Source organism: Xiphophorus hellerii, chromosome 5 (genome assembly GCF_003331165.1).
Source record: "Xiphophorus hellerii strain 12219 chromosome 5, Xiphophorus_hellerii-4.1, whole genome shotgun sequence".
NCBI lineage: Eukaryota > Metazoa > Chordata > Actinopteri > Cyprinodontiformes > Poeciliidae > Xiphophorus > Xiphophorus hellerii.
The window spans coordinates 8984189-9004635 of NC_045676.1; the positions used below are offsets into that span (position 1 = coordinate 8984189).

General features: G+C 36.7%; 2 protein-coding genes and 1 non-coding gene across 5 annotated transcripts in view; 1 reads left to right on the forward strand and 2 right to left on the reverse strand.

Annotated features, from left to right (window-relative positions):
- Nucleotides 1-1386, reverse strand: part of ubn2a (ubinuclein 2a) — a 30763-nt gene extending 29377 nt beyond the window's left edge. For both annotated transcript variants that reach the window (XM_032562895.1, XM_032562894.1), the window contains exon 1: nucleotides 44-1386. In XM_032562895.1, the coding sequence (XP_032418786.1) occupies nucleotides 44-346 (303 nt within the window). In that variant the 5' untranslated portion in view covers nucleotides 347-1386. The remainder of the gene's footprint in view (nucleotides 1-43) is intronic.
- A 126-nt stretch (nucleotides 1387-1512) lies between these two features.
- On the reverse strand, nucleotides 1513-15050 carry ift56 (intraflagellar transport 56). 2 transcript variants are annotated; one of them, XM_032562897.1, is made up of 18 exons: nucleotides 14767-15050; nucleotides 14468-14611; nucleotides 13659-13751; nucleotides 13398-13512; nucleotides 11378-11427; nucleotides 11111-11256; nucleotides 10172-10343; nucleotides 8389-8463; nucleotides 8186-8288; nucleotides 7211-7266; nucleotides 6374-6427; nucleotides 6207-6270; nucleotides 6032-6120; nucleotides 5790-5873; nucleotides 5642-5711; nucleotides 4061-4167; nucleotides 2197-2330; nucleotides 1513-2055 (listed from the first exon to the last, which is right to left on the reverse strand). In XM_032562897.1, the coding sequence occupies exons 1-18, from the start codon at nucleotides 14767-14769 to the stop codon at nucleotides 1944-1946; spliced, it is 1671 nt and encodes a 556-aa protein (XP_032418788.1). In that variant the 5' UTR covers nucleotides 14770-15050; the 3' UTR covers nucleotides 1513-1943. The 2 variants fall into 2 exon arrangements, with proteins under 2 accessions (XP_032418788.1, XP_032418789.1); XM_032562898.1 differs by lacking the exons at nucleotides 1513-2055; nucleotides 2197-2330; nucleotides 4061-4167; ... (3 more) ...; nucleotides 6207-6270; nucleotides 6374-6427 and adding an exon at nucleotides 6860-7081 and having other exon boundaries at nucleotides 7112-7266.
- Nucleotides 15051-15508: 458 nt separating this feature from the next.
- trnar-ccu (transfer RNA arginine (anticodon CCU)) lies at nucleotides 15509-15581 on the forward strand. The gene has a single exon. It is a non-coding gene; the product is annotated as a tRNA-Arg (tRNA).
- Nucleotides 15582-20447: the final 4866 nt, after the last annotated feature.

The following is a 20447-nucleotide window of genomic DNA, read 5'->3' on the forward strand; positions in this document are numbered from 1 at the left end:
TAGTTTCCCATGGTCCGCCAACAGTGAAAGCGGAGGAACCTACCTGGAGGTTCTGAATAAGTTCGCCATAATTAAACTCGGCGGAGGTTCGCTCGTCGGGCTCGGACAGGGACAGGTTGAGCCGCACGGTCGCCCTCCTCTCGGCAGCAGCCTTGTCCCTGTCGCCGGTTTTACCGAGACGACCGTTACTGGCGCTGCCTCCTGCCCCGCCGCCTGCCTCAGCCTCCCCGGCTCTGTCGAAGTTGAAGTCGGCCTCCTCATCCAGCCGGCGTTTCCTAGACTCCGCGGCTGTTCCAGCTGCGAAGGCCGACAGGGTGACAAACTGCACTTTTCTCGGTTCGGCCATTAGGATGAGCTGCCTGCCTGAACCTCACTCCGGACAGACAGCGACGCCGAGAAGAGCTACTTCGCGAAACTACTCCAAATTGGTGGATTGAAGAAGGTTCCGCTGTGCTCCGACGGCTGCTCGGGGCCTAGACGGGCGTTAGAGCCTCCTCCGCAGCATACGGATTGAACTCCAGGGGATGCGACGGTCGAGGGAAAGTTGTTTTTTCAGCAGCTACTCTCATCCTCGGTTCGCTATGGGGCTGAGACATTCACAGGAGCCATCTTGGGTTTCGGGAGTAAATAAAATATCAGCGGAGAGGGGTCGCTGCGCATGCGCGTACACACAAAACGGAACCATGTGCCACAGGGGAGTGCATCACGTCCAATCAGCGCACAGCGGCTCGTAAGCTCGCCCCCCGCCACAACGGGCGATAATAACAACACTCTGAGCTCTAATCTGACCTTTATAAAGTGTCTGCAGGAAGGACAGGCTGTGGGATACGTGGAGTACATGCTTGGCTGTTAATGCCGAGATCAACTGCCTTCATTTGATGCTTTTCTTTTCGTCTAAACATAACGCAGCTGAATGGGACTTTTTTTTTCTTAACCTTAAACTCAAATTCCAAAATAAAGAACTAGTAAAGCAATAGTATTTACAGTAACCTCCTGAGGGACGCCCCTAACGATGCAATAAACCACGTTCACATTTATAAATAAAAGTTGGGTTTTCTTGAGGCAGAAACCAAATCGAGATAAACCTGTTGCAAAATCCTAGAGTAAAACTTTTAGTTTATAGTTTAATGTCCAATTAATCCCCAAGTATAAAGTAACAAGTCCTCCCAGACTCAATTTTAAATAAAGAAGTTCATTTTCAGATTTTACGTAATTGGCTTTATCAAGAAAACACCTATTAAATTTGATGTAGGTGGGCCACTGCACTACCTTAAACTTTTAACATCCGACAGAAATGCAGGAGTGGCCCGTTGTTTCTTTTTTAATTCTTTTTGATGGTTTTAAAATTTCTCTAAATGCTCTCAAATGTTTAACACCGCAACTGCAAAATTATATTATGTTGGAGTCATCTTACTTCTTTTATTCTGGGCAATGTGAAATCAAGAGATTAGATTTTAACATATTGACCCCTAAACTTAATCATAGACAGTCATGTGAAAAAATTAGGACATGTTAAATATTCAGTTTTTATTAACAAATGTGCACGTATTAAACTCTAATCCTATTTTTTATTTACATATGGAAAATAGAGTAATTTAAACAACAAAAATAATTTTGTTTTATTCATTAAACAAAAGATATGAACAAAAATGTGTATTAACACACTCGGTCGCCAGTCTGAGGAAGATCTTCCTTCCTCCTCTGTTTCAGAGATTTGAGTGTCCATGTTTTCCTGAAAATTAGGTTTGAGCAAGAAAAAACAAACAGACATTCATAAAAAAATATTACAGACCAGAAAGATAATTTCAGCAAGTCATATTAAGGAGAAGAAATAATCAAAGTATTTAATACAAATCACTGCCTTGTAGCAGATAGTGAACCATTTTTCCTTCTGTGATGTGTAGATCCATTCATGTGACACACTTAGCCTTCCCTCTGTGTCATTAGAGGAGGACTCTGTTGTCTTTGGCCCACTTTCTCAGGATCCTGATAATGTATTCAACCTGAGGGTTTCCTGAATTCTGCAGGAAGACTAAAACCTCCTTGAGCATCTCCCTGCAGAACAAACAGGATATGTAAGGAAACAAGGTTGGATCGAAAATGCATCATGTGTCATGTTTATTTTAAATGACATCACACCCACTCCAGCAAGAGAATAGATGATAAAATCACTGCAGAAGGAAGAGAAAAACATACTTGGGCTCCTTGTTTGCCAGTATGAGCTGAAAGACGCCGACACATGCCCCCCTTTTGCCATCCCAGTAATTGGAGCTTGGGTCCAGCTTCTCCAGGGCATCAAATGCTTTGGCAGAATAGTAGAACTGGCCCATCTGAAACAACACATGGTCACCATGATCTGATCTGCAAAGTCCGGGTTTGGAAACATTTGTATATGGGAATGCTGACAAGTTTTTCCAGAGATGGAAAAACTCCTTGAAAACAATTACACAAGACTAATTTTTTTATTACTTCTGTTTTGTTTTTTGCCTTGTCTTATTTTTCTTTTGGATAGGGATCGGCTATAAGCCAATGTTTCAAACTGATGGCTTGAATTGGGCTGTTTTGTATTTTTTGGTAAATACCACTTGTATCTGTTGAGCCCGATGTGCTAAACTACATGTCAAAATTAAAAAATAAAAATGAAAAAAAGAAGTTATAAAGAAGTTTATATGTAAACTTAAATTTTGAGTCATCCATCACTTCTTCCTAATTGTCATCAAATGAGAAATGCTGTCGTCAAGTCTTTTGAAGTAAACATAAAACTTCTTCAGGGTTACTGGAAGCTAAATATAAATGCAGAACCAATTCTTTTTCAGCAAGTGATTGCAATTCTGTAGGAACACAAGGCAGTAGGAACACAAGGAGGCGGTAGGTGAGTTTGTTGTTCTCACAGGTTATCTGTCTCATATTACACGGTCACATCTTTTTTTTTAATAAAAGTTACATACTGCAGCTTTATATCAGATTGCTGTTATGACTTTAACCATGCTAAAAACCCACTGAAGTGGCTGCAGAAAAATAATTCTGCAAGGAAGAGCAGGCCAACATAAAAGACTCTTTGCCAATGTTTGATGGCCACTGTTGCTGCCAAGGCAGGCAAAACCAGTTATTAGGTTTATGGGGCAATTACTTTTTCACACAAGGCCAGGTTGGCATGTATAGCTTTTTTAAAACCTTAATGAATGAATTCATCAGTTAGAAACAGCATCTTGTATTTCCTAAGGCTATCTGTGCCTGATATTAAAATTGGTTTGGTGTTCAGACACATTTATGTGTCTGAACACCAAACCATTTTTATTGTGACCAATAAAAATGTGAAGGAGGCCAAACACTGCTCACAACAATGGACACGGGCCAAGGAGATGATGCTGTAATTTAAATTAGTTACGGTCCTGATGAAAATTATGCACTGCTCCGCGAACAAAAAGCTTTGCAACATACCATCAGTAAAGCAATATATTTTTAAAGGGGCAGTACTATGTGTTTTTCAGGCACAAAGTGCCATTTTACAGCACAATTAAGTTCCTGTGTTACCTTCAAAATGTTATATAGTGAAGAGAAATGTTACTTTGCAATTTAATTCCTTAAAATTGGGCCTTTGTCTCTTTAAAAACTCCAGGAAGTCATCACAACATGGCTCCTCTATTAACCCTTTAACAACATTTTTACCAGCGTTTCACTGAGAAGGAGCTTGAATAATGAGCTCAGCAAATGCAGTTCCACCAAGTGTTTGCTAATTACTGCTGGCTAGTCTGAAGGAGCTCAGTGGGGGAGGATTCATCAAATATGTATAAAAGAATCTAGGCAACACTCCAGGTAATTCTTTGAGGAGTAAATAACATCACTAAGCTCAAAAAAGTCACGTCTTTTTGGAAAAAAAAAAAAAATACAGACTAAAATTGCTAAAAGCAAAAAGAAAAAGCTAAAAAAAACACCGATTTTATATAAAACTGCTCTTCAAACAAAACTTTAGCTGACCTTAAAGGAAATTTCAAGATTATCTCTTATTAAGTTCTCCTTTAGGAATAAGAAAAGGCAAGAAGAAAGAGGAGGGTGTTACCTTGTAGCAGTCGTTGGCAATCAGCTGCAGCATACTGAAGGAATCAGAGGAAGTGCCCATTTTATGATAAAGCTCCCAGGCAAGCTGGCTCTTCTGGTTCATTATGTCTGACAGGAATAAGATCAGTGAGTTCAACAATCTGTCGCTCACAGGCAGCCCCAACTTATGAAGATTCAAATTTGGGAAATAATGGAGGCCATGAGCAGCTTTTACTGCTGTAAATTAGGCCAAGAGAAGAAGAAAAATGCCCCAGTGAAGATATCCATTCCTTCTACTGAGTGTAACATCAGCAGAGTGAAAGACAGAGCTTAAATTCGATGCAGGCCTGAGGCTAGAAATCTGGCAGCAATGTTAGATTCAGATCCAAGCCACAGTGAACCAGCACAAAGGAGCTCTCAGATGTGATTCCTCATTCAGTTAAGGTATCTGAGTCAGGCCGCATTCAAAAAGAAAATTTAAGATAATCTGTAAAAATCTGAGCACAAGCAAATCTGAAGTGAATTGACACATTTAAGAGGTTTTTAGTAAAGAAAATGAACTAGCATTATTTTCCTTTTCACATCTTTTTATGCTCATTATTATTTATAGGGGTTTTATGTGACAGACCAACACAAAGCAGTGCATAACTGTGAAGGGACAATAGTTCAGTCAGATTGGGTAGAGAACGTCTAAGAACATCAATTTTAAAGTCAAACCACAGACTCTCAAATTAATTTAGGTCCAGAATTGACTGGATGCTTTAATCTGAACCAAAGAAAAGACACTTATGCTAAAAAATAAAAACATTTTCTAATCATGTTCTACATCATAAGTTTTATTATGAAAGCTAACAAAATTAAACTCCAATTTATTTCTATTTTCTGACAAAAAAAACTAACTATTTTGTAGAATGAGGTGAGCCTTTTCGATAAATAGCATAAAGTAAGTAGCATAGTTTGAAGCTACTTGCTTTTAAAAACCTGCTGTAGATATTAAGAACTTATGAAAAAACTCATAAAATGTCCATTTCTTTTTGGTTTTGTAAGAGCCACAATGGAGAAGCCAAAGAGCGGAAAATGGAGCCGCAGGTTGCAGAAAACCTGATGTACGCCATCATAATGTAGTTCTGGATTTACACATGTTGAGGGTTTCTGTCAACAGATAATGATGCTGCCACCATTATCTATTTTTTCTTCCCAAAGTCTGCTGTATTTCCTACTTGGCTTAAAGTTAGTTTTTTACAGCTGTGACTTAAAGGCCACATTTGTGAAGTCTGATGTTTGTTGAGTAACGTTCTCTCGAAAACCTCTGAGGCCTTTAAAGAACAGCTAGATTTATACTCAGGCTCAATTAGACACATCTGGACATTTCAAACCAGCAGCTAGCACTGAATTTTATTTAGCGGTATCTGAGAAAAGGGGCCTATTTGCAAAATGTTCAAAACTCCTTATCTTCCTTTTACTTTACAAGCTTTCTCAGCTTTCTCTTGGTGTATCACAATCAAACACACTGATGTTCAATGCTGTAACATGAAAAGAATGTGAGAAAGCTCTATATATTTCTGATTAAGTGTACCGTCATAAATTTTACTTCTATACTTACAACATCGAGCCAGCCAGCTGAGGTAAACATAGTCATTCTTGATCTTTTCATTCTGAATGAGCAGAAAAACCTGAAAGGGAACAAAAAATAAGCACAAAAAAAGCACAGCAACATCAATTGACGTCTGCAAAAGGCTCAATCAAAGTACCTCCTCTGCTTCTTTGTAGTTTCCGAGCGCGGCTTTAGCTTGAGCATAGTTGAAGTTGAATGTGTCATCGTTGTAGAAGTAACTCTGGAAAAAGAAAAAAGCTTAAACTACTGTCGTAAAAAAAAAAACTAACCAGAATAGATTCACTTTCAGCACCACTTATCATTCAAGGTGATGCTTCATAACCAGGTTTCTTTTTCCAACTTATAGCAGCACAAAAGCAACACAGATACTCTACTAACCTTGACAGAGTTGAGATATATGAGAACATCCTCAAACTGTCTCAGGAGAAAAAAGCAGGAGGCCATGCACTGTCTGCCAGGGATAGTATCTGCAAAAAAAAAAAAGAGAGAGAAAAATCTGTTCACACATTCCGGCTTTCAAAAATAATACTGAAGACAATTTCATCTGGCTTACCGCACTCGCTAGCTGAGCCGCCGACCAACTGAAAAAACTGCTGGGCAATTTTTAGGTGATCCCTCTTCAAAATACAGTAGCATAAAACTTATAGTTGTTTCACACGCAAAGCGATCAGATGTACTGACATGCAAGCGTTTAAAAAAAAAATGATCAGAAATACTCACTGATCCGATTTCTAGTCCAAGTGCAGCATTCACAACTCCTTTTAAAATATACTCCTATCACAATTACATTAATATTAGAACGAGCATATGAAGGAGAATTTGTAAAAATGAGAAACAATGATCTTTTTGGGGGGTCTTTCTGATCCATTGATAGTACACTGTAAAACATTTGAAGGTGGTTTAAATTAAAAATAAAAGTCCACCTGCTGCCTTGAAAATGCAGTTTGAGTCAGCAGGTGGAAAACTGTTTTAGTTTTGACTCAGAAATTAAAGTTCATGAAGTTGATTTAACAAGAGACAAGTTGTCTAAACATTGTTTTTTTAAGTTCATTAATCTTGAATTGTGAGTTTTAACTTAATGCTACAATTTAAACTAAATAATTATTTCACAATATGGAAGAAAAAAAAACTGCCCTCACCTAGAGAGCCACATTTCTCCCTTATTTTACTCACAATATCAAGTTAAAAATATCTACTTATTTTACTTTAGAAATATTTAAATTCCTGTTTCAAATTGCACAAACAAAACTTCTGATCTGATAATGAATTTCATTAAACATCACATAAATGTTTTTGTGTACTAAATGTTCACAACATTTAATGTGAACAGGACTTTATTCTCAAGCATTAAAATGAACATTTGCCTTAATAAAACACAGTGTACTAAGATACAATGATGTTTGTTAATTGACTGTACAGTATTTAACACCGTGTTTATAATTTCTTTTGGTTATTTGATATGTTCTTTCCTATAAGAGCTGAGAAAACAATTGGAAAACAAATAGTGCCGTCATTTCTAAGTAACAAGAGACTCAAACGTTTAAAACTGATTGTCACCTGAGGGGTAACGGGATCCAGATCTTGGATGAGGTTGTAAGCCTCCTGGACGTCGTCTAGAAATATAAAAACAGAGAATGTTAGTATCAGACTTCTCTGAGAAAGAGACAGAAAGTCTAAACAACTTCAAGTCAATTTTATTGCTGTCAAATTCAAGACAGCAATAATTAAAAATTATTGCAGAGAATTATTTGAATTAACAAAGACTAGCAGAAGATCTTCATGTGTGCACATGAGGATCTTAAAATCATAAAAAATGAAATAGACAGCTATTTAATTTTTTGTATTTTATATATAAAATACAAAAAATTCAATCTTAATCAAAGGAAAATATTTCAGAAGTAGTTTCACTGAGTTGGTTTGTAGTAAAGACAGAAATATTCAAAATGTGCCAAAATTCAAGAATAGAAATGCAGAATAAAACAATTTATTAATTTATTTTTCCCATATTTGTTCAAGGCATCTAAACAAAGATCTCCCTCTGTGGTGAGTCTTGAAGCACATCAAATTATTTTGATGCAATTTCTTATTCAGTTAAACTCAAACAAAGGTTTAAGAAAACTGCTTTGGTGCTTTAACATTTATCTTTACTTCTAAAATCAAAACAACCAATGCTGGCAAAGAACCTGCAGCAGATTTTTCTCAACCTCTATGTGTTACAGTGGTTAGAAAAATAAACTCTGAATTAGAACTCAAAGTGCAGCCTGATCAGTGCATTTCTAGTGAAAAAAGTTTCTTTATTCCAAACAGAGACACATCCTTGGTTATAATGTGTGTGAAGTCAGATGCCAGAACATTTCTAACATTGTTTCCCCTGAACTGTTCATTTCACGTCATTTCTTTTAACGGCTATTTCACATTTTTATTCTGCAGCCGTATTTTAACATTCCCAAACCATTCATTTTTAACAGCATCTTCCTGTCACATCCTCTAGTCCGCGTCTTCTTCTAAAATGGCTGCGATGTATGTGCACACCTTGTCTCAGATAGTAGATGACCAGGTTGAGTCTAGCCTCGGGAATCACATCGATCAAAGGTGGCAGCACCTGCAGCGCGCCCTCCCCATCCCGGAACACCACCTGCAGCACAAAGCGGTTCAGGGAGACAGGAAGCGCCAGCCCTGCTGTACGCCTCCATACAGTCCTCCGTGCTCGCAGCCGGAGATAATGGGAAGCTTACCAGGTTGTGTCGGATAAGCTCCTTAGCGAACTCAAAGGAGCAGGAGGAGATGTCAATTAGGTTCTTCAGCTCAGCCTGAGAGCAAAAAGGCAACACAAAATAAAACAGAAAATGTAAACAATTCCAAAAGAACAGCTACTGATTTGGAGCGATTACTTTGTTATTTTGTGTACAATGGTCATTTAATAAAAGATATATAAAGCATGAGGTTTGTGTCCAAACATCCATCCATTTTCTAACACCCTTGTCCCTAGTGGGGTTGGGAGGGGTGTTGGTGCCTATGTCCAGCGAACGTTTCAGACAGACAGGACAAACAACCATACATGCACACCTAGGGAGAATTTAGAGAGATCAATTAACCTGACAGTCATGTTTTTGGACTGTGGAAGGAAGCCGGAGTACCCAGAGAGAACCCACGCATGCATAGGGAGAACATACAAACTCCATGCAGAAAGTCCCCAGGCTGGGAATTTAACCCAGAACCTTCTTGCTGCAAGGCACCACTGTGCAGCCCATGTCCAAACATGTTTTATTTATTTCGAACATGATAGAAGAATAAAATTACACACATGAACAAGGAATGCAAAAGATACATATTTTTGTACTACAATAACCATAACATGCTCGACAACATTTAGGAAATTTTTGTTTGGTGAATTTTTTTTTCTTTGCAGTAATAAAACTTGTTAAGTTGGAAAGCCTGTTTATGTCCCTTTAAATGGTGAAACATTTACAGAAAAGTTGAGTATGTTGGTCAGACCCAACATCCTCTCTTTCACAGTTTTTGGTGGAGGAAGTGTTATGCTGCAGCACAAAATCCCTGTCACTGGAAAAACAAGGAAACTGAAGGAAATCTGGAAGGACATTCTGCCACACCAAGCAGATGAAATGCATGAGGAGTCACATCCTCCTCATTTTTCCTTTTGAGATGGTTAAACATCCTCACTTTTCTTCCAGTTTTGCTCAAAAACTCAATTTTAGCATGCAGTGAGACTGATTTCAGCGTATAGATCTATGTAAGCAAATGATTTGTGGTGTGTTTATTTAAATCTCACACGCGTTCGCTCAATACGTTTTCCGCCACGCGTTAAACTCCAATAAACTCTTTCTCTCCTTCTCATGTATGGAAAGCCAGTAGGGTCTAAAAACATGCAACATTTGATGTAACTTTCACACGAAAAGTAAATTTTTTGACATGCAAACAACTGTGATCACAACTTTAAGCCAATCACAGACAGTTTGTTTTCGTCTGGTCAGATGAAAAATCAATCATAACAAGCAGAAATTAGAAAATTAAACATTAAGATTTAAGAAAAACAAAAGTTTAATATAATAAAATTGTAGTTAAGTATACAAATAAGTATACTTTTTACATTTGAGGTAGTATTTCAACATTTCTCAAACTACAATGTAAAATATTTAGTAGTTTTACATCAGATTTTTAGTGATAGACATAGTCAAAGTAGTTCAATCCCTTATCAGTCAACTCATATAGCCCCCACTTTTGAAAAGCATGCTACGACATTGAGGCTAATATTTTTAGGCACTACTGTGAAGTAAATAATTAAATTGAAAATATGTTTTGTTTCTTTAAACTTAAAGTTATAAGAATAAGATGTTTGGCTTCAGCAGAGAGGATTTGGAAGCAGTAAATGATTTATTACAACCAAGCTTTTCTACAGTAAAGAAATTTTCAACCAAAAGTTAATTTTCCTCACTTCTTTTGCTAAATTTAGTTGCACTTTTAAGCTTCATCAACATTTAGTAAATAAAATATTAGTACCTCTGCTGCTTTGCCGTTGTACAACCTGAAATGGTTGCAGGCTTTGAGGTTGAGAGCTATGGTTGAATCCGGGATGTTCTGCAGGTACACGGCCAGAACCTCCTGAGACACATCATAGTAGTCCAGCTTGTAGTAACACAGAGCCACGTAAACTTTCAGAGCCAGGTAATCTCTGTAATCACAGCATGGAGCGAGAGGGGAAAGAAATATGCTGCTTAGGGAGAAGATAAGATGAAATGCTGATTAAACTTTGAATAATGTCGGATCAAACAGGAATCTAACAGTAAGAAGAAGAAGAAAAAAAGCTTATATAAGCTGCAGTGCTCTGTAAAAGTATTCACTTTTTTTTTTCTTTTGGCACCTTAAAACCACAAACTTCAACATATTTTATTTGGATTTGACATGATGGACCAGTACAATGAACGGCATAATTATGAGGTGGGAGGAAAAGAATGAGCCTCTCCATAATCTGAGAGGATGGACACGCATGTATGTCATTGCATAGTAAGTTAGCATTTATTGCAATCTGAGCAGTTTTTACAGAATAAATACTGCGTACAATTAATTGTGATTATGATAAATATCCAATATTTTTTGCGACAGTAATAAAAGTGATAACTAGCACCAGTAAATGAGGATACATGTGCCACAGTTTCAGACTTTTACTTGTAAGAAGTATTGAAAATATGTATAATTTGTCTGCTGTTTCATAATTTTGCACTACTCTGTGTTGGTCTGCTGTGAAAAATCCCAATGAAGCACATTGAAGTCTGTCACTGTAACAGCAAACCAGGAAAAAGTTCAAGTGGTGCGAATTTACTTTTGCTCCATAATGTGTGAAGTCCATGAAGCATTAAAACCTCTCATCTGCCACGGTGGTTTTGGAACAGCAGGACTGTGAAGCTAATTTCAGAGTGACAGGACAGATGAAGTTCAGACCTGTTCTGCAGCAGAAGGCGTTTATAGATGTCTATGGCCTCTTGGTAGTGAGAGCGCATGTAGTGGATGGAGGCCAGACTCAGCTGATCCTCTGTCACATCCTCCAGGTTCTGGTGGAAGGCCATCAGTCGCTTTTCGTCCTTAAACTGAAACGCAACATTACAGGAAGAGATCAAAACACAAAATAAAATACAAATACTGGAGTGAACTGAATACATTTGAAGAAGACTGTTTTATGAAGCCAAAAAGAAGCAATAATTGCTAAACCTTGTGCTCCAGGTGAAACAGCAGCCGGTTTTGGAGGGGGGACATTGGTGCTACAGAGAGCGAGAGGGGACAAGATTATAAAGATTATAAAGAATAAAGATAGGACCCATCAGGAAGCATCACTCTTTTGTTTCCAATAGTCACATTAGAGACTAAGGATCATTTTAAACTCTTCTTATACAGAAATCACAACATCACTTTACCAGCTGGTTACTTCCATTGCTGAGGAAACAAATTGAGCAACTTAGCTAGACATGACATGTAGAAAATAATGGAGAACTGGGTCACAGATAAGAGACTGAAATTGTATTTAGTCAGACTACTTTTTATATTAACTCACACAAATGAAAGGAACTGTTTGCTGACATCTAATGATCAAGTTGTGGATAGCAACTATCTTTTGTTTTGCTTTTTTGTCACATATATAAATGTTTCAGATCATTACTTAAATTTTAATATCAGGCAAAAGTAACTTGTGTAAGTATTAGGGGTGCACCTATTGCAGTTTTCTGGTCGATCTGCAATTACTGATCTTTAAAAAGTCTGACCTGCTGATTCTGATTTTGGCCGAAACCAATTTGTTTTGTCTAAAATGTCCCTAAATATAGCAAGAAAGTTGCTGAGTTGGTAACAGTGGGTGACTACAAGCTTGCAGACATGACCTGATGGTCTGGACCTTTGCTGAGGCAGAGAAGATCGGGGAAAAAGATTGGCTTCACATGCAAGTATCGGCCGATCACCGATCTCCCAAAAGTAAGGAAATCGACACCAATAAATCAGCTCGTCGATAAATCGGTGCAACCCTAGTAAGTACGTAACTAAAACGGTTTCATGCCATTCAAACCACAAAGAGGAGTAGAAGATCATTACAAATAAAAGGTTTCAATTATTATATGGCAAATTCACAGATGCTGAAGACATTTATATAAGTGAAAAATGTGCCACAAGATCTTGGATAGAGATATAAATCCAAAAGGAAATTAATTAAATTGAGAAATTAATTAAGAATTAATTTGCTTTGGATATAATGCATCAAAGTATAATGCTCCTAACGTTAGTCTGATTTTTACTAAAGTCAAAAAAGTTCATCATAATCCACCCTGTTGGATAGTGTGTTTAAAGACTGAGAACAGTAGGAGTTTTTAGTTTTGATGCATTTCATTCAAGTAGAAAAACATTTAAATATTTAATTATTTCACAGTTTATACCCATTCAAGAAAAAATTTGTCGATTCCAAACTATCCTTCTCTAGAAACGATAACTATGGACTTTGCAAGAAGATTAGAAACAAACAAGTACCGGCAAGTAGTACTTGTTTGGAAGAGACGAACAAACCCATGAACGTTTGTCTATCAGCCCTCATCTGATGGTCTAACTCAAAACAGATGAACTGATATAAAGACAAGGAGGCTCCTAATAATCTATTTCACCTTAAATCAAGCTCTCTGAAACTTTAGGTAAAGAAGGGAGGCTGAAGAGTCACCCTCATCATCCAGATGAAAACAGCAAAGTGCCTTAAAGGTAACTTATTATGTTTCCTTCAAACCGGTGAGGATAGGTCTATGCTGAAAACATGTTTTGCCCAAAATCATTCTTAGATAATGAGATTTCAGTTTAATCAGTTCTTCCTATTTTCAGTTCCGTTTACACGCTTCCTTCAACTGAAGCAAATTTTTTATAAATCTGACTTGTATGCATTTGGACTGCTGGAGGGAGTCGGAGTACCCAGAGAAAACCCACTAAATCCTTTAAGCCACGAGTCTGTAGCAACCACAAGATATTCTTGAACATTCCTGGTGTCATGTTCCCATTTCTGAACAGGGAAAACATGCAGCTTCCACACAGAAACTGACTCTGTTTTATAAATAAGTAATTGCTTTGAACATTGTTCTTTATGTGTGTCTACTAAACTAAAAGTATGTGCAGCATTTTCATGCTAAATCGTACATGTACAATAAAAGATCTTAAAAACTAAGCAAAAGTTAACATTATGCTAACAGAGTTTTGCTGAAGTCGGTACCTTTCGACGCTGCCTCCTCAGCTTCTTTATAAAGCCCCAGAAAAAACAAGGCACAGCCCAGATAGACCCACACCTCTGCAGGACAATCCGGCTTCTCGGTCAGAGATTTGTACTCCTGTCAGAACATGGTACACATTTAATACATATGTAGTCAGAGCCGTGAGTAAAATGATTTTATATACAAGCATATATCTACTATGTTGTTCACATCTTGTATGCCCTGATAAAAAAAAAAAGTAATTTAGGGGAAAAAAGAATTACCTCCATGGCTCTCTTGTAATCACCAAGGTGAAATGCACAGTAGCAAATCCACAGGTCTGCATTCTCATGTTTTTCTCCAATGCTTCTCTGAAACTAAATATTAAACAGCCTTTCAGATAAAAATAATATTCCATCTCTTCAAAAAACAAAAGATCTCCAATTTCTTGTAATTGTTAAACTAAAACTTTGAGCTTGGCTTATTAGGTTATGTCTTCATGGAAGTTATTTACATTTACCCCTTTAAATCTTATACATTTTGCCTAGTTACTTCCACAAACTTCAGTGTGTTTATAGGAGCTGTATGTGACAGATGAAGTCAAACATAAATGTGAAATAGAGGGAAACCACATTTTTTGGCCGTTTTTCTTTGCAAAATAGCTTTGGCTATATAGCTGGATGTTTAAGTCTTGCCACAGATTCTTCAAAGTATTTAGCTTAGATGTAATTAAAAAAGTACAGTTTTGGTTTTATGACAAACTACAAATAATATTTCTTATGCTTTCCTTTCAGCAATGTCTTTGTTTTTGACATATCTCCATACAGGTCAGATTTAGGGAGAACAAAATGAATCGCTGTCCTGTTAACATTCTCCCACCTGAGTTATCAATTTCTATAGTGTAGCTCCTCCAAAGTTACTAAGGGCTTCTGTTTGTCTATCGCATAAAATACTTAAGAAATATATTAAAATATGTGACAAAGTATCAAGGAGTATGAATATTTCAGCAAAAACGTTTGCAATTTTCTATCAAACCACTGAAATCTTTTCAAATATCTGTTTTATTATTTTCTATCACTGGGAGATGCATTACCTCCAACAACGTTAAGGCACCCAGGTAGTCTCTTTGCTGAAGGTACTCCTCCAAACTGGGGACCTTGGTTTTGTTTTTCTTCTTTTTATCACTGATGCTTCCAAGTGTCTCTTCTCCCACAGCTGGCTTCACGCGTGACAGGATCTGACAACATACATATTAATGATGAGCGCATAGTCATCCTCGGATTATTACATGGGGATGTGACAGTGCCCAAAAATACTAATTTTATGCCAAGAATAAAACCTCCTCCATGATAGTTACACTCGAACATTAACAGCAAAAACAAGTTTTCTCACCATTTCGAGGTGTATATCCTATCTTGAGGACCTCAGTGTTAGCTAAGTCTTGTTTATCACTAGGGTAACAGAAAACACTCTTATGTACAACTCCGCGCCGCTTAAATAAATCGCTGAAATATTGAGTAAGTTATATCTTATAAAAGAAAATCAAATAAAGCTTTCAAAAATCAAAATATAATCACAAAATTATCGCCATCTTCTAAACACTCCTTTACAGCAGATTTGCTAAATTGTTTCTTAGTAACGTTAGCTCGCTATGAGCTAAGCTGTAACGGCCGCGGCACGAGTTACAGTTTCCGTTGACAACCTTTCAAGCTAAAAGCACGACAAAAATGGTTTAGCATTTAAAGACGTTTTCCAGCTTCACAGTTGCTTGTTGTGTGTTATTCCCACTGAGTTAAATTTTAAAAAATCCAGCACAGGTTATGCAAACAGCTTAGCGATGAAAATTTAAAAAATCTAATATCTTAACGGGGGTATATTTTGTAGGAAAACCAATATATCTTGTCTATCTCATGTTGAGCTTCACTTTTCAGTGTTTTAGTCTTAGTTGCTTAGCAACCACGAGCTTCAGTCTTTTTTTTTTGCTTCTTTGTTTTGACTTTGGTGTAGATGAAGAAAAAAACGCAACCTACGTCTTACGGACGACAATCAATCCATATATATGTAAGAAACATAGCAATTTCGCCGTGTCTGCTTTGGAGATTCAATTTAAATGTTGTGGTTCAATGTAGGCGGTGCCCCAGTGGCCTAATGGATAAGGCACTGGCCTCCTAAGCCAGGGATTGTGGGTTCGAGTCCCATCTGGGGTGTGTCGTTTTTTTTTTAATCTTTCTGATTTGTAGGATATTGTTCTTGTTTCTTCGCATATTAAAATTTCAAGTTCATCCAAACATTTACTTAAGTGCAGATGTGATATATTGAAATCCAACGTGATGTAATACATACAAAGTAAGGCCTTAAATCCCAATGAGAGATTCAAAGTAGTGCATAAGTTGGAGTGATACACAATTTTCTATTTTTTGTGGCAAATATAAGTTTAAAAAGTATGCTTTTTACGGCACAATTTCAGAGGAAACCTAATTTTACCTGTGTGTAGAAAGTTATGTTTAAGCTGTGCCACACTGATCATGTAAAGAAGAGAAAAATCTTGAAGAATCCATTCACACGCCACTTATGACCAGGATAATGACATGACTGATGCAAATCATGCAAAAGAGTTTAGAAATCAACCCAACCACTTGCAAAAACAATAGTGTTGTCATAATGTCTTGGAGAGCTGATTTGAGTAACAAATAAGATTTACTTGGTGAAGAATGAGGGTTTTATTTTTGTTTTGATGCTGTCTTGAATTAAATTTTTTTTCTTTCTCTTGGTTCTTTATTGTACTGTTCATGTTTTGGTTTAAATATGTATTCTAGTATTTGTAGCATTTGTGTAGCAACCTCTTCTCATTTTTTAAAATTCTTTTTTTATGGAAATAGTAATTATTTACATTACATTCAATAAATATTAACTTAGAAATGTATTTATCCAACTAAACAAGGGGACTACAGCCTTAACAATCAAAGAGTAATTTGTGTCTTCAGTCCAGCTAAATAAAACGTGTTTAGAGGTTTGAAAATAGACAGCTCTTATTTTTGATAAATATTTACTAAAGAGAGTTTAGTAAATATTGTAGCTGCCACAATTTAATTTCCATTTTTAGATTTAATGTTGCAGAAAATGAATAAAGTAATTAATTTTTTATTAGCTGTAATCTGCATAATCTAAACAGGAATACTATTTCTCCTTCTATATTTAAGTACAAATGCTTTATCATATTCAGCCATATTCATATTTGCAAACATTATAAAAGTATAAAATCCTACTATCAAGTTGAAAACATAAGCTCTTTATATGTGGTATTTTAATTCCTGCATATGGCATGAACTCTGAGTAAATGTGAATAATTTCTTGGACATTTGGGAGAGAAACTAAAGACAAAAGTATTAATCTGGGACCAATACTCACCTTTTTATATTGATAGTATCAATATTTAGATTAATATGCCCAGCCCTACTCAAGGGGACTGACACAATTTTATTTTTGGACTTTTCAGATTTGTATCTATAGAAATATTTTTTAAATCAAGCCCTGTTTTCCTTCTACTTCACCATTTATATTGGTCTGTCACTCTAAATGCTAATAAAGTTTTCGGTTGTAGAATAAAAAAATGCAAACAACCAATAAATTGCTTGTAAGAAAAACACTTGAATATTGCTTTCCAAATCAAATCTTGTACAGGTAGCCTTACGCCTGAAGTAAAAAAAAAAAACAAAGCTCAGTTTATCCCTCCACTTTGTTTTCTGTAACAAGTGAAAGCTGGTGCTTTTCCTTGAAGAAAATGCAAATGCTAGTTTCTTGTTGTTCTGCTTGATTTCTCCTCAGAAGGCAGCCTTTGAAACACTTTGAATATTAACCACGAAATCATTTGTTTCAAAGGCGTGTTTTGCTGCTTTGTTTAAGAACTCATTGATAGTATTTGTTGTGTATGAAAATGTTCTGAATTCTTGTACGTCTGTTAAGGAAAGGGTCAAATCAAAGAGTCAGTCAATTGCTCCTGTGCAAAGCCACCGTCAGGATGGAGAGGATCGTCTTCACGCTGCTCATTGCCACAAATGCCTGCTGTTGGTGTGAGAAATACGTGTATGTCCGGGACAACAAAAAATGGCCTGATGCTAGGCAACACTGCCTGAGCCACTATACTGACTTTTTGGCTCTCACCAGTGAAGAGGAGGAGCGGGTGTTCAAAAAATTTGTGAATGATAACTCATGGGAAGGATGGATCGGCCTCTTCTGGAATGGTACTAGCATCAAGTGGGAATGGTCCGGAGGAGAGTTTGTCACCTACCACAACAATCTAGATGTACCCGCCAATCTGGCTGGGTCAGTCCTGGAACGCATTGCTGAAAATGCCTTTTGGACCAGGCAGGAATGGAAATGGAAATCAGGAAACGACCAGTACAACTTCTTCTGCGTGAACATGGTGCCAGTAGCGGAAAAGAAGACCTGGGAGGACGCTCTGGATCACTGCAGAGAGACAAACACCAACCTCACCAGCCTGCTCTCTTTGACAGAGAGTTTTATGGCTCAGTCAGAGATCCAGTCGTCCGACTACACCGAGCAGGTGTGGATCGGCCTGCGATACCTTGGGAACAGCTGGATGTGGGTGAACGGAGACCAGCTGCCGTACGAGGCCTGGCCGAATGGAGATCAGGACCACATGTGTCCGATGGTGAGACGCTGCTTGGCTTTGACCAAACAGGGGGCGTGGGAGAGCAGGGACTGCCAGGAGAAACACAGCTTCATCTGTGCCTGAGTCTGGCGAGAATTAGAAAAGTTTCCAAACACTTCACATATCTAATTGCTCCTTTTTAGGCTGCTTCCGTACCAGCCCCGGTTATTCACGATAACAAATTATTATTGTGAAGTTATTGCGATAAAATATAATATTGTTGTTTTGAGACTATTTTTAAGTAAAATTTGGTAATGGCAAAATAATAATTCAAGAGCACATTCTAAGAGATCAGTAAACCTTGGATTATAATGAGCATTATATATTAAATGGAAGATGTTTTAAATATAATAAATAAAACAACAAATAAAATTAACTTTGAAGTCTTTGTAAACAATATTGTCCTTCAAAATAAGGGCTAGTTGAGACCAAAACACCAAACTTAAGACTTTTATCATCCAGTTTTTGGTAGAAAGAGAGAAAAAAAGAGATAAACTAAATCATGCCAATGGAAATTATTGAGTTTGTTTAATTGCAATTAATTGATTTATTGATTATTGTGACAGGCCTAATCAAATTCTAGTTTGTTTGTCTAGAAAGTCTGGCTTGTTTGGGGAAGTGTGAATGTGCAACCAAACTCTGGTCCACTTAAAAACGTAGGTCTTGGTTCAATTAAAGCAAACTCTGGTGCAGTACGATGGCTACCGATCTTAAACCAACGACAAAAGAGAAATACTACATCTGCTAAAATCTGACGCCACTCCTGTTTCTAGTTTACATTTTGTGTTGTTTCTTTCAGTGGTTCTCGGTTTAGCTCCACCACAAGTGAGGAGGGGAACAGGTTTTATTTACACAGAGTTTTATTTGTTTGACACATTGTAGTGCAAAAACAAACTGCACCAGATGAAAATGTAACAAATGTCGTATTTTTTGTCCCCATTCGAACCAAGTCTACTGAACTATCAAATGCGAAAACACCCTTAGCAGAGTTTATTTGTTGTTCCTCATATTTATTTCTGGCTGCATTTGTTCTGTTTTATGATATTTATTAATTTATTTTGTTGTTAAACTGCAGGGAACATGTAGAATATGCACCAAGATCACTTAGAGCTCGTGTCAAACTCAAAATACGCTGTTTGCTGTATGTATCAAAAATAACTTAAAAGAAATTTGACGTCACAATTTGATGCCTTGAATTTAGGACTCTGTCTCTTTAAGAAGCTTCTACTCTTTCCAGTGCTCAGCTCTCAGTAAACACTGGTATAAAACTTTTAGCTGATACATCATACTTCTTCTGTTTTTTGTTTTTTTTGAATGAGGTATAGTCGTTGAGTTTCCATAATGAACTTTTAATGAACATTTAATCAGTGATGTTGCTCTAATCAAATAATTTCATGTAACCTTAAACTTATGCGCATGCCATTCTTACACTGAAATTATTATGGTGCATCTATTTGTAGGCTAATAAAAAGAATGACAATGATTAAAGTAATTTTTTTTCTTAAGGAAAACAACCATTTATATAAAAAAAGGTTGCTCACAGTCTTTACATGGACTGTTTTTCTGTGTGTTTTTGTTGTGCTAAATAAACTTGTAAGTGAATCAGACAATGACTCTTTCATCTTTGGTGTTTTATTCATACCAGTTCACAACGTATGAACTCAAGAATATGATGTGTGCTCACAAAATCAGATTTCTGAGAACTACTAGTGCATAAAATGTAATACTAACGGTAATCTTTATTGTATCTTTGGCTTCAAGTTGTAGTTAAAAACTATAAAACACGATACATAAAACAAGATCACAAACTGACAACGGACTCAACTTCAAGTCTACATAATGAACTGAGGATAAATGAGGCGTAAAAACACAAAGTTCAATCAATAAAGGTTTCAAGATCTATGAATTCATTAACCACTTCATAAAAATGAGAGAAATGCTGACTTATTGACCTATCACGACCAGTTCTTTACTCTTTGCTTTTATTACTTTAATTAGCAAACAAATCACTCGTTTTACACAATTCAATAATTTCATCATCATTGTGATTAAATAAGCAAATTACTTCACTGCGTGATTTGACTCCTTAAAGCCAACCAGCATCACGTCATCTGCATACATACAAAGACGGTAATCTGAATTTGTAAGTTGCATCTCTTTTGTGGGAAAATTAAAACGCTGCCAACTTTTTTTAAATTAATTCGTCCCAGTGTGGAAGAATTTTTTATATAAATTTCAGATCTGCAACTAAATGTTTAGAACAATATCTGTCTAAATAATGTGAGGACTGGATTTGGAACAAACCAGTAAATAGAATCAAGATTTAAAGTTTTTCTAAATGATATCCATGCTGTGTAAATGGCAGTGCAGGAAGTCTAAATTAAAAACAATAAGACTCAGG